At 39.4% G+C, this 14,434-nt stretch overlaps 1 protein-coding gene across 3 annotated transcripts in view; it reads right to left on the bottom strand.

Moving 5' to 3' along the window:
* The window catches only part of ZNF236 (zinc finger protein 236), a 46,291-nt gene that overhangs the window by 6,058 nt on the left and 25,799 nt on the right, over window positions 1-14,434 (bottom strand). For all 3 annotated transcript variants that reach the window (XM_035125256.2, XM_035125258.2, XM_035125257.2), the window contains exons 17-30: window positions 13,437-13,588; window positions 12,919-13,019; window positions 12,458-12,609; window positions 11,655-11,867; window positions 11,243-11,513; window positions 10,367-10,470; window positions 6,874-7,239; window positions 6,104-6,249; window positions 5,497-5,740; window positions 4,527-4,706; window positions 3,749-3,907; window positions 1,913-2,091; window positions 1,381-1,512; window positions 72-269 (exon numbers count right to left, since the gene is read on the bottom strand). In XM_035125256.2, the coding sequence (XP_034981147.1) occupies window positions 72-269; window positions 1,381-1,512; window positions 1,913-2,091; window positions 3,749-3,907; window positions 4,527-4,706; window positions 5,497-5,740; window positions 6,104-6,249; window positions 6,874-7,239; window positions 10,367-10,470; window positions 11,243-11,513; window positions 11,655-11,867; window positions 12,458-12,609; window positions 12,919-13,019; window positions 13,437-13,588 (2,597 nt within the window). The remainder of the gene's footprint in view (window positions 1-71; window positions 270-1,380; window positions 1,513-1,912; window positions 2,092-3,748; window positions 3,908-4,526; window positions 4,707-5,496; window positions 5,741-6,103; window positions 6,250-6,873; window positions 7,240-10,366; window positions 10,471-11,242; window positions 11,514-11,654; window positions 11,868-12,457; window positions 12,610-12,918; window positions 13,020-13,436; window positions 13,589-14,434) is intronic.

Raw genomic sequence — 14,434 nt, 5'->3', positions numbered from 1 at the left:
GGAAGACCTCTTTGCCTAGTTAGACCTCTTTGAGGTTTTCAATATAATAAGTTGTGAGTTTTATTTCGTACCTTAAGGTGTGTTGCTCGTTTGAAGGCTTTATTGCAAATATGACAAACATGGATTCTTTCTTTTCCATGAACTTCTTTACTGTGCTGCATAAGCATGGCAGCTGAAGAAAAAGTCTGACTACATTCAAAACACTGGTGCACACGAGGCTCTTTTTCAGCTTGAATGCCTTTAGATAAACTTGGCGAAATCTCATTCACCTGCAACAGTTACATAAAATATACACACATTACGAGAAATAAAACCGCTTAAAACTCAAGAGATAAACATCACTCTTCAGATGCAATGACGCTTTGAAAAACACATTACAAATGAATAGGTATTGAAATATCTCATGCAACTTTTATTCCAACTTATTAGTAAAATAAAGTTCTGGAGCAATTCTGCTCACCCCTTCGGGGAAAGCACACAAGTGTCTGGTTGTGGTGAAATTCTGAAGAAATGAATCCCTGGGTGTGTTTTGCTCCTGCTAGAGCCCCACTCCCAATCAGATCCACAAGCCAATTACTATTTTCAAATAACCATCACCATAATAAATTAATTTTCAGGTTGACTCTGAAAGGTATCACGACAAAGAAGAAAAAGAAGGTGCAGGGAAATAAAGGAAGTGAATCCCCATCAGAATTAGAAGAATTCCAAGGAATGATGGTACAGGGCACAGTGGGACAGCCTTTTCCTGTCAATTACTCCTTTAGGACTAATCTGTTTTTGGCAGCATACCAGAAGTGATCAGGAACAGTTGTTCGCCCCTTTTCTTTCTTTATGCTACCTACATGACGCACTGCTGCGTCAGACAGGAGGGAAAAAAACTGAGGGAATTGACCTATATCCCACAAGTCTTTGGTCCTGCCTGTCTTCAGCTGGTGAGGGATGTCCCATACCATTGGCTGCTGCATCCCTCAAAATAAATTTAGGCCAATGGCCACACGAGGCCTATGACAGCAGAGTGCCTACCACTGGCATATAATGCAAACAAAAAGGGATGTAAGAAGAAAAAGATACCTATAAGACTTAGACTAACTTTAAAATTAAGACTTCCAAAGACATAAGAATGTGCACTTAATTTCACATTTAATATTCAGTGTTCAAAAGGAAAGATTTGGTTGATATGAAGCAACTTCAAAATTCATGAAAAGGCAAAGGTCAAACCTCCAAATGTTAAACCTCCATTCTTAACTTCCATAATACACTAAATTGATTAGGATAAGATAAATGAGAACGTAATCCTTCCCCTCCATAAATTCTACAATATATATAGTAACCCTATTTTGTGTCTTTATTCAAGGAACAACATACATAAAAAAAGTTTACCTGATATGCTAATTCATCCTGGTTTGTAGGTATTGAATGTGGGGTATGACTCACTAGTATCACTTGCTGGGAGCTTGAAGTGCTCTGTCCAGAGAGATTAGAATCTGACAGTAAAGCAGGGAACTGTTGTCCCTGCCAAAAGAAAAAGTGGAATGAATTACATTTAGAAGAAAATGTGAAGTCAAAGACTATAAACATGAATTTGTTGATGTGTCGTAACACCAGATTTTTCTTTGAAACTATTTTTTAATCTGCTGTTGCCCGAAACTGTTATCTCACTGAGTCTACAATAGTAGCAACAACAGCAGAAATGCCGCAAGTCAACAAGCACTGAAAATCACAGGCAAAACAAGTTCAATAGGAGTATTAGAATAAATTTTAAAAGTAACTATATTGACATTATACATTAGGGAACATAATCTTTGTACTGTACAAATATTTTCTTTGTCAAGCTGCATTCAGGCTTCCTTTACCCTAGTTTTATGATCTTAATAAGCAGGTATCAGGAATAGGATAGAACCGTGACACAAACCTGCGATGTGATGTTAAGAGTCACCGCATCAAGACCAGCAGATAGCATACTTTGAGTATCGGCTAGGGTCAATGTGACACTACCATCTCCTCCTACTCCTGGTGACGACATTACTAAATTCTGAGCTGGCTGAGACATGGGTGGTGTTGAAGGAAGATTCCCACTTGATGCATTAAGCTCTGTAAAAAGGTATGATATTTTAAAACTCTACACATAATTATCATAATTTACTAGTTGGGAAATGTGCCAATCTGCCTAGCACTATACTTTTATAAATACTCATGGCTGTCCACTTTTCATAACATGTTCCGTGTACACACTACAGGCAGCAACCATTTCATGTGGGGATTCCGTTCCCAGACGCCGTGCACATCGGTGGAGCAGTAGTACCGTGTTTCTCCTAAAATAAGACGTGCCTCTAAAATAAGCCATGGCACGATCTTTTGAAGGCCAAAAAATGTAAGACATCCCCCCAAAATAAGACGTGTTGGGGGAGCCAGCGGGACGACCCAGAGCGAGCCGGCAAATGCAGCAGCGCGCGCTGCGCCGAGCCCCAGCACAGCGGGAGCCCCAGCACAGCGACACGCGGAGCTCCGGCTGAACGGGCCCCAGGACCCGGCAGCGGGCGGCGCGCGAAGCCGCAGGACCCGGCAGGAGCCGGCAGCAGCCCCAGCTGCGCCGTGCTGCACTGCGTGAAGCCCAGGGACCCAGCAGCGGGTCCTGGGGCTTCGCGCGGCACGGCTGAGGCTGCTGGCTCCTGCCGGGTCCCTGGGCTTCACGCGGTGCGGCGCGGCGCGGCGCGGCTGGGGCTGCTGCCGGCTCCTGCCGGGTCCTGCGGCTTCGCGCGCCGCCCGCTGCCGGGTCCCTGGGCTTCACGCGGTGCGGCGCGGCGCGCGAAGCCGCAGGACTCGGCAGGAGCCGGCAGCAGTCCCAGCCGCGCCGCGTGAAGCCCAGGGACCCGGCAGCGGGCTCAGCGGGCGGCGCACGAAGCCGCAGCACCCGGCAGGAGCCGACAGCAGCCCCAGCCATGCCACGCCGCACCGCGTGAAGCCCAGGGACCCGGCAGCGGGCGGCGCGCGAAGCCGCAGGAGCCAGCAAGCAGCAGCAGCAGCCTCAGCCGCGCCACACGAAGCCCCAGGACCAGGCAGCGGGCGGCGCGCGAAGCCACAGGAGCTGGCAGCAGTCGGCAGCAGCCGGCAGCAGCCTCAGCTGCGCCGCGCTGCGTGAAGCCCCAGGACCCAGCAGCGGGCGGCGCGCGATGCTGCAGGACCCGGCAGGAGCCGGCAGCAGCCACAGCCGTGCCGCATGAAGCCCTGGGACCCAGCAGCAGGCTCAGCGGGCGGTGCAAGAAAGCCCCGTACCATACGTAACAATAAGACATCCCCCGAAAATAAGCCGCGATGTATTTTTTTAAAAGAAAAATAAATATAAGACGTGTCTTATTTTAGGAGAAACACGGTAAGTGTGCCATGCCCCCATTGGACCCGCCCTCTTCCGGGTCCAAAAGGACCTGCACATTGGTGTACCTAAAATGGTTGCCGCCTGTAATAATTTACAAGTGGAAATTGCTCAGGCAGGCTGAAATAACAGCATTTTTAATAACAGTGTGAAATAACAAAAGTAGCTTACGCCATTTTTTAATGGAAAAATCTAATAAAAGAATGCACTGCAATTGACAAAAGAAGCTAAAAGGGAAGGCACTTGTATGGCTTGGGCTTCAATGAAATCAGGCATTTTTGAGAAACCAGTTCTCAATTTCTTCAGTGAAACCGCTAAGCCAGAATATATTAAGATGCTACAATAAGATTTACTTGAGAAAAATTATTAAAAGCCTACCTGAACTACTGTTCAGCACTGGGCTCTGAGAGAGGAGTTGATCATTACTTATTGTTAATGTAGCACCTGCTGACTGATTATTGATTGCTGGGGTTGCCAGTCGTAGATTCCCATTCAGTTCATTACCTCCAGAGGAATTATGCTGAATAAGATCCTGGCCTAAATGCAAAATTGAATCTATAAGCCAATGAAGATTTGTATTTGCTTCTGCATTTTTTAATACAGTATACAAAAATATTCTAATTTTACAGGAAATAATAGCTGTAGTGCTATGGGAACATAAACTCATGAAATCTCTCAAATGGTAATTAAAATAAAATATTAAATTAATATTACAGCAAATCAAAAACATCTTTAAAAGGTTCAGTTAAAACAGCAGTCAAAATAAATATTTTTTTTTTTTAAAAAAATGTCCAGTAGAACCTTAGAGACCAAATAAGTTTGTTCTGGGTATAAGCTTTGAATATCTGAAGAAGATATCTGAATAAGTATGCATGCACACGAAAGCTTATACTGTACCCAGAACAAACTTAGATAGTCTCTAAGGTGCTACTGGACAATTTATTTATTTATTTTTATTTATTTCGATCAGACCAACACGGCTACCTACCTGAAGTTAAAACAGCAGATAGAGGAAGAGTTAATATGCTATGGAAAATAAATGCCACTACACCAAAGTGTGTGGCTATATTTGAACCACGGCTTGTGAAGTAAAAAGCATATATGATTAGACAAACAGAGTGACTTTACACACACAAAATGAGGATAGCATACTTGCCTGATATGGTAAGGGTAATTTCTTGAGGGGTTCCTGATGAGTTTGAAGTAGTTGTACTAGAGGCATGAGCTAAAACATGGCTCAGACTTGAATTATTTATTGTCAATGTAATCTCATGCTGGCCATTTGAATTTGAAACCATACCCTGTGAAGTCATGACCTGAGAAAGATCCTGTGAACCTAAACACAAACAGGGTAAAAACAATAATAATCAGCAGCCAAACTTCAATTTGTTAATATTTACTGTTGTGATGCTTGTTCCAAGATAAGCAGAAGGCACAGAAGTAGGCCTTAAACTGGCATGGCCCAACTATTCACAAAAGCAATATAAACAATTCCAGGAGGAATCACAATGCTTGAGAAGAGACGGTGTTCCTAACTTGGATGGAGATTATCGTAACTTATGTCTTTGCAAGTAGCCCCATGCACTTGTTTAGAAGTAACTGAATAGGTAGAAATCCTCACTCCCCTTTGTCTGTAGTTGTCAATCTCTTCTGCCCCTATATACAACCTCATCTGCTTCAGGGTGAGCAGACAGGTGCTAGGAGAACTTTGGAAAAAAAATTCTCCAAATAGCCCACTCAGCCACTTTTATGCATGACTGTACATGCAAATAACTCTTTAAAAAGAACCCAATCACCCTATTTATTCAGGATAATGATGCATCATATATTAAATAATTTAAACAATTAAGGAATTAAAAATACATAAATGTTCCTCAAACAGGAACATGTTTAATTTAATGTTGTTGTTTTTTAAAAAAAATATTTATTGATAGAAATACATGTCTGATCAATATTTGCCAAGGGCAATAATATATTTGCTCTTAAAAATTGAAATTAATATTTATATTTATATAACAAACTTTCAGAAGAGATGAGCAAAGTAAATTTAAACATGGAATAATTCTGGGAGCTTTTAGCAACAGAACCCTTCAAAATGGAAGTATGCCCGTTTGTATCATGCTTACCAGTAGCGTTAGTAGTCAAAACAGCTTCTTGCTCAGATATAGGTCCTATCGTCATATTTGCTGAAGAGGTAACAGTGGGCTGTAAGGACAAGCTTGACAAAGGTTGTATTACCACATTTGCTGGCACTGAACTATCTGCTGTCTGGAGGGAGGTGTTCTGAGTAGCCAAACTGGGATCCCCAGTTAGCTGCTGGGTCAGTACATTACCCTGTTGTAGTGTCTGCTGCAAAAGACTGGGATCAATCTGAAAAGAAAATGAATATAGGAGATGTAAATAGATGACACCTCTCCACAAAATATTATAGAATTTCTCAGAGAAAGTATTTCCCCATCTTTGAAGTAAGCTAGTTTTCAGAAAACTCTAACCATGGTAGCAAGAGTTATGAAATCTAGTTTTTGCCAAAGGTTGATAATTTGCACAGATTATTAAGACGTTTTCTATTTATAATCACCACGTTTGCACACAATGCTAAGCCAAAATAATAATAATGGTTTAATCAGCCAGGATATGCATGAGCAATATATATCCAAAGGCAGTCTCTTTGCATTTATCTGTGCAGAACTTATTCTTTATTTGTTTATAAAAGATAATACAGGATAAACATACTTGTAATGTAATGTTGTTAATGCTGGTAGGATCTATTCCAGATATTTGAACGTTTGGTCCAACCAAGTTAGCAGCCAGCTGTAACTGTATTCCTTCAAGTGTTGCCAAACTACCATCCGTCAAGGATACAGTTAAATCACCTCCAGCTGTAAAAGAAAACAGTAATATTTATTGTATCTATTTTTTCAGGGAGCCATGGCAACAAGTTCCATCTTCTATAGATAATCATATCGCATTCATAAGCAGCCCACAAGAAGTGCTTGTAAACAAGGATAATTGCCCCGCCTTTCTCCTCTAGTTCTCTCTGCCCTTCCCTTACTTCTATCTGGCATATCCTAAAAGCAACCAATGTAGATGGGGAGGAGGAGTATCAGGTGGGGGGCAACTTTAACCGGTTCCCTTCCCCTCTCCACTTCCCCTTTCACAGCTAGGTGGGCAGGCTGGCCAAAGGATGGGGGCTCTGTTTGCAGGCACTTCACCTTTTTCCAAGCCAAACTTTCTCTTTGGCTTACTGGGCCACTGAATTGTGGCAGGTAGTGTGGCTGCAAGAGGAATGCACATGCAACAGCTCCTCAGCGTGGTCTCCCCCCACCCCCAGGGCTGTTCAAGCAGAGTGAGCCAATGAGGTGCGCAATGAGTGAGCCAACCCTGTGAATCCCGTCCAAGCTGTGCCTTGTTCAGAGCATGAACGAGAGTCCTACTTCTTCTTTCTCAGATAATACCAACAGAAACAGGCTTTAAACCCCAAGCAGAACAATGACAGTGTTTACCTGACATTGAAGCAGGAAGTATGGCCTGACCAACGAGACCTTGTGGAAGCAAATTTTGGTCAAACTGGCCTGTCAGAACAGAATTATTCATGATGAAAACATTGGGATCTGTTGAGGATGAATTCAGAAGATTTACTGGCTGTAATCCCTCAGCAGGAGTGCGAGGTGCAGGTTTCCTGGCCTTCTTGGCCTCTGGTTTAAAGTGACACTGTATGTGGGTCTTCCTCCGTCCAGAAGTTCGAAACCTCAAGTCACAGTGAGGGCATTTAAAGGGTTTTGCTCCAGTATGTAAGCGCATATGCACTTTCAGACTACCTTTTGTAGAAAATGAATTGCTGCAGACATGACAACTGAAGAGTTTCTGACCTAGAGAGTAAGAAAACAGTCTGATGTCAGTCTGATCTCTTTACAGCTATGACCCACTGCAATTCTGTTGAGCCTGTATAGAGGAAGCCACTGCCAAACATTGTGTGCCTACATGTTCCTGTCTTCCGTTCCCCATCCACTTTCCATGCAGAAAGTGAGACAATAAACAAGGACATATATTTAAACGTAGGATGTCCCTGAACTTACGGTTTAAAATATGAACAGCTGTATTAAGTGTTTAAGACAAAAGTTTTGCACAAGACTGATATTTAGCTGATAAGAGCTCCACATAAATAAATAAAAATAATTAAGTATGTACTGTGATTGCACTATCCAAAGTCATCTCCCACAAATGCAGTGATTTCAAGAAAACAGCTCCACCTGGCTTGTTGAAATTGAAGCATGCCTTCAGTGTGTGGCAAACTGCTCAAAATACGCAAGCACATTACTGTCTGAGGAGGGGAAATGACAGTTCCACACTAGTGATGGCTGCATATGTATAATAGGTTATTTTTCCTCAATGAATTTTCCACAATAAAAAAATCTTATTAATATTTTTTTAAAGTACAGGCTGTCATTTTGATGACAATGACATTAGGTGGACAGTGAGAAAAGCTAACATGCATTAGCAGCACCTGTTCCACAATAAACCTAAATCTGGAAGCACCCTTCAACACTAAAAACAACCACCACCCACTGCTGTAATATTCCATTAAAAACCCAAACATCCCAGCCAGATTATCATCCTAAAACATTCAAGTGTTTTGATGTTCCTGGGTGTGTTTTTTTCCACCTCCACATTTCATGGTATTAAAATAGATTTTTATTAATTTCCATTTAAAAGATCACAGTGAACAACAACATTACAAAGGCAATAATCACAACATATACAGATACAAACATACAAAAACCTATGCCTCGTATCAGATGGGTTCCGAAAAAAAAGAGATGAAAAAGAGGAAAAAGGTATAAGATAAACGAAAAGAAAAGGAAAAAAAAGAAAAAAAAGAAAAAATGAGATTTGACTTCCAGTTACCTCTCTGTAACTCACAAATTACATTTTATTTCATGGCACGATTCTTAATTTATTTACTTCATTATCCTTCAGATATTCCATTTTGGGCTCAGGTACGATCTGCTGGTTGGCTTAATTGTTTAATTTGTTTCTAAATATTCATAAAATATCCTCCATTCCTTTTTAATTTTTTGTTTCGTCTGTCCTCTAATTCTTCCTGTGAATTTTGCTAGCTGTGCATATTCTTTCATTAATAATTGCCACTCAAGTTTGCTGGGTATGTTATTGCTTTTCCAATTTCTCGCTAACAGAATTCTTGCCGCTACTATTCCATACATCATCAACGTTCTGTTAGCGCTTTTAACATTCTCAGGAATTATATTCAACAAGAAAACCTCTGGTTTCTTTTTAAATGTTGTTTTTGTCATTTTCTTAAGTTCCTCATAGATCACACTCCAAAACTCATTTATCTTGGAACATTTCCACCACATATGTATTTGTGTACCTGTTTCTGTTCCACACCTCCAGCATTTATCTGATTGGTTCTTATATATTTTGGCTAGTCTATCTGGTGTTTGATACCACCTGTACATCATTTTTAAGATGTTTTCTTTTAAATTGTAACAGGCGGTAAACTTCAAGTCCTGTCTCCACAGCCTCTCCCATTGTTCCATGAGGATGTTATACCCAAAGTCTTGGGCCCATCTCACCATTGCTGATTTGGTTTGCTCTTCTATAAGGTCCCACTCAAGCAATAGATCATATATATGTGAGATATATTTCCCCTCTTTATTCATTAGGATTTTTTCAAATTTAGATTTTTCTTTAGCAATACCCAATTTTTTATCTTCATTAAATCTTTGTTTTATTTCGAAGTATTGGAGCCAGACCGAAAGGTGTTCTTTAATTTCATCATATTGTTTCAAATTAATTTCGTTTTGGTTGATTTCCAATAAATCATGGTAGGTGGCTAATTTCTCATCCATATTTATTTTTTTAACTGTTATCATATTTATTGGAGAAGCCCACAGGGGTATTTTTGTTTCTAGAATTCCTTTATATTTTGTCCAAATTGCATATAAAATTTTCTTATCAAATGATTTAAGAAACCCCTGTGAGCTTTAACCTTCTCATGTAACAGATAAGTGTGCCATCCAAAACGATTGTCAACTCCCTCCAAGTCTAGTAGTTCTGGGTTTTCCAGGGTTATCCATTCTTTCACCAATACCAAACCTGCTGCCGCGTGATATAGCTCAAGGTTAGGTAGCGCGAAGCCCCCCCTTTCTTTTTTAAAAGTGAGTAATTTATATTTTATACGGGGTCTCTTACCACTTCAAATAAATTTTGTTATATCCTTACGCCAATCTACGAAGCATTTCATTCCTCCCAGTATTGGTAATACCTGAAACAAGTACATTAGCCTAGGGAGTACATTCATTTTGATTACTGATATTCTGCCCCATAATGATAGTTGTAACTTACTCCATTGCTCCATATCTTTTTTTTATCTCATTCCACACTTTTTTATAGTTATTTTCATATAGGTTTAGGCTCTTTGCTGTAATCCAGATCCCCAGATATTTTACTTTCTTTCTCATTTCTAGACTTGTTAGTTGTTGTAATTCCTCCTTTTCTCTTTTGTCCAGATTTTTAGTTAATAACATAGTTTTCTTGTAGTTCACTTTCAGACCTGCTACCTTCCCATATTCGTTAATAATTTCTAATACTTTCGGAATACATTTGATAGGGTCCTGTGATGTTATTATTATATTGTCCGCGAAGGCACGAACCTTGTATGTCCTTCTTCCGACCGTTATACCCTTTACCATCTCTTCATTTCTGATGTTGTTTAATAGTACTTCTAGTACCATTATAAATAGCAGGGGCGATAGTGGGCACCCCTGTCTCGTGCCCTTTGTTATCAAGAAGCTATCCGTCACTCTTCCATTGAGTATTAACCTGGCTTTTTGTTGATTATAGATAGCTCCTATGGCTTTTTGCATTTTTTCCTTAAACCCCAGCATCTCTGTTTGTTTCCTTAAGAACTCCCAGGAAACGTTATCAAATGCCACATTTCAATAGAGAGTTGGAATTATAAAACACCTTGCTCACCTGTGTGCGTTTTCACATGGCAATCCAGAGTAGACTTTACGGTAAAACTCTTGCCGCATTCATCACATTTATATGGTTTTTCTCCCGTATGGATACGCACATGCCTAGTCAAAAATAGTTGTTCTTCAATTACTATATGCTTATTGCTAATACTATATGTTTATAAATGGCTGCTGGCCAACACCAATGTTTACAAAGCAATTAAAACATCTAAGCCTAAAAAAAATTGAGGCGCATTGAAAAGTGGTTTGCTAAGCAAGTTGAAAAAATATGTTTGGAAACATTTTCCAAGTCCAATTATACCTAGAGTTACTAAGCCACAGATTTTCATTTGACAAACTTTTCATAAAATTGTTGCAATCCCGGACCGCTTTAATTTATTTAAAACATTCCTATACCACCCCTCATCTTTTCAGATACCAGGGTGATATACAACTATATAGATAATAAGCTATTTGAAACCCATTATGATTAAACACTAACATCAGCAACCATAATGAAAGATAGCAAATTAAAATGTATTAACTTGTGCTGAAAAAAACTGTAAAGCAGGTACCAGGTGGACCTCTTTAGGGAGGGCATTCCAGAAACAGGGCACCAGCACTGCGGAAGTCTTATGAGTAGGACTTCAGACACTTTTAATTTGAACTGTTGCCTCCCATGCCATAATGCAAGCTACATTTGAAGCTCCTCCACATTTCAGAAGTGGATCCAATGTGATATGAACAGCTGCTACTAAGAAATCAGTTAATAAACAACTTGGCATGCAATAAATGGTGGAATTCTTTAGACTGTGGCCAGAATGATTAAAACTAAGCTGCAAAAATAACGTGCTTCGTGTGTATTCTTTAGCTTTGGAGTGGCAGGTCTACTTACCTGACTAAATCACTAGGTTTTTTAAAGCTTTTTGGACAGTAAGTACAACAGTTGGCATATTTTGGCTCAGCTTCCATTTCTGCTTGCTTGTCTTTGATTTCACTAATTCTGTCCTTTTCTGCAGCAGACTGGACAAGAACTTTTTCAGAAACAGTTGCGCTTTCTTGTGGCCTGATTTTTGCAAGTTCTGCTGTTTCTTCCTCTGTGAAAGTGATAACACCAGGTCTAGATTTTCTAGAAGATGTTCTTTCAGAGGTCTCATCATCATCTTCTGCATATTTCAATAGAGAAGCAATAACATGTTATAGAGTACTTTTAGAGGCCCATTAAAATAAGCAAACAACCTACTTGAACATCAATCACACTGTTTAAATATCAAAGTGATTATTCATGAATATGGAAAAAACCTCACCTCCTCCTGCTGTTTCTCCACCTGATGCTGCTGTTGAAGACACAGTTTGATGCTTTTTCATGTGCTTTTTGCAGTGAACTGTAGTTCTGAAACTTTCATCACAAAATGGGCACTTGTATGGTTTCATGCTCATGTGAGTTGCCATATGTCTAGTAAGGCTTCCATTAGTAGTAAAGGACGTATTGCAAATGCTGCAACTGAATGCTTTGACTCCTGAAGGAAAAAGGACAAATAGGCTTTCTGGTGATCTAACAGAAAATGTTCAACAATGAGTCAGATTTAAGGTGCAATTCCAAGCACATAGCAGTGACTTGATTTCAATTTGTTACCAGAAATGTGTTGATAGTCACTAATTCATTTATTTATTTGACATTTTTATTCTACTCTTCCTCCAAGGAGCAGAAACAGTGACTGGCGCAAAATCATGGAATCAGCTTTATAGCTGAGTGGAGAATGAAACTGATTCTCCCAATTTTTAGTCCAGCATTCTAAACACCACACCATATTGCTCTAATTAAGACCATTTTAAAAGGCTGTTATACCAATAACCATTACCCATGTCAAATGAATGGAATCTCCATATTAGAGGCAGTATACTTTGAATTCTGGAGATGGCAGTGACTTATATGCTTTGCTTTGGACTGCTCAGTAGCCACTGTTGAGAACAGAAAGCCGGACTACATGACTTTGGTTTAATTCAGCAAGGAAATTCTTACACTGTCATGCTCTTCTTTTGGACACAGGAGAATTACAAGGCTTAAAAGGACTTGCAAAAGAACCAAATATTACTACTGCTTTATCACCTGTATGTGTCTTCTCGTGAGATTTAAGAACCCCAGAAGAAACAAATCCTCGTCCACACAACTGGCATTTATAAGGCTTTTCTCCAGTGTGAGAACGTACATGCTGTTTCAAGTGGCTGGATTTCTTGAAACCCTTGTTGCAATATTCACACCTACAAAAATGGAAGTTATTGGAATGAAATGAAAAGTCAAATTTGATGATGGCCTGTAAATAAATATGAAATGTTATCATTGTTTCCTGGTTTACTGCTAGCAACAACTGATATTATTATACAGAATTGTAGTTCATGAATTTACGACTTAAATGTTTCCCAGTGATATATATTCAGCCCATAAACCAATTTACATTGCAAATCTATGTTAACTCAGAAGTAAGTAAGTCCCACTGTGTTCAGCAAGAGAGTGGACTTTTCATTTTTTTACAGCTATATAAGAATGGTCAATTGTGAAGTTCAAAAAACCTGTAAGAACGCTTGTTTTGATCTTCATTATCTTCCAGAAACTGAGAGCGTTGAGGATGCAGCTCAAGTTCTTGTGACTGATCTTGAATCAGGCGGGTGGTCTGGGAAGCAAATATTATTTTTTCAGTTGTCAATACAATACTAAAATCAACTCACCTAAACATGTAACAAGGATGGCTAAACTCTACATTTAACCAAGTAGAGTTGTGTAGCAATAAAATGGCCTACTCCTAAAGGAAGCTTGACTTTAGCAAAGGTGACAGATTCTTCATTCGTCTTCTTTTTAACTCTATTTTGCTGTTGCAGGTGGTGACTATAGAACAGCTGATGTCTCAAAGGTCCAGTCACTATTTCCATTTTCCACAAATGTCCTGGGCATTACAGGTCATTGTGGGAAGGCAAAAATGTTCAGTTGGTGAAGAGGTACAGCTCTTCTCTCTGAAGTAGCAATATTTGACCTAAGAATGGAAGTTCCACAAAGCTTAAAAAAACTACAAACCTTTCAAGTAAATACTTACTACATTAATAGCATCTGGTGCAGGAACCTGAAGTAGATTTGGTTGGTGGTAGCTTGTTGAAAGAGCTTGGGATTCAAGGGTGCTTGAATCTTGAAGCTGCTGTACTGCTGGAAATTGATTTTGCTGACTGTAGCCATCATTAACAGTAAAACCTACCAAAAGACAAAAGAGAAAGCCTTTATTAGGCATGAGGTTATTGGGTTGTTTTTGTTTATTATTATGTATTTTGTGTTTTTATTTTGTGATTTTATCCTCTGAAGCGCCCTGAGAACTGTGGGTATAGGGTGGTATACAAATTTAATAAAGAACAATTATTATTATTATTATTATTCATAACTCACAGTCATCCATTACAATGCAAGCAACCCACTTTCTGCAAACTATAACATCTCAACAGTATGATTCACCTAGCAAGAAGGGATGTAAGGAAAACCCTGTGCCAATTTTTAATCATAGATCCATAGATTTTTAAATCATAGGTTGAAAATGCCTTTGCAAATTATAGATCCTAAAATCTTTGTCCTCCTTGCCATGGAAGGTCAGGGATTTGGAGTCTTGCTGGTAAAAGTTCATGATAGTGGCAGTAAAATGATATGGAATTTGTAGAGCTTAATCCTAGGTGTTGCTGAGACAATAGAATATTCAATAGGATCAAGCCATAGCTAATAAAGAACAAAACAATGGCAACTTATGGAAAGACAATAATAATTTCCTCTTCATCTACAAGAAAACAGCAAAAAAAGAAATTTTATTGGCATCCAATAAACAGACACAGCAATAAGCACATTTACCCCCAAGTTTGCCTTCTTTTCAACTATGTTCTCCACAGAACACAATTTGAAGTTTCCTTAAAAAGTCTCAATTAGCTCAGAGCCATTCAGATTCTGAATTTAATGTTATGTGTGCATGTGTTGACCCAGCTTCCTTCATCTACATTGGTTTCACAAAAATGTAAGATTCGGTACAAACAATAACAACATAAACATTATCCCAAACTA

This window comes from Zootoca vivipara, chromosome 8, assembly GCF_963506605.1.
Source record: "Zootoca vivipara chromosome 8, rZooViv1.1, whole genome shotgun sequence".
Lineage (NCBI taxonomy): Eukaryota > Metazoa > Chordata > Lepidosauria > Squamata > Lacertidae > Zootoca > Zootoca vivipara.
The sequence above is the reverse complement of the archived record's forward strand: the minus strand, read 5'-3'. Positions and strand labels throughout refer to the sequence as shown.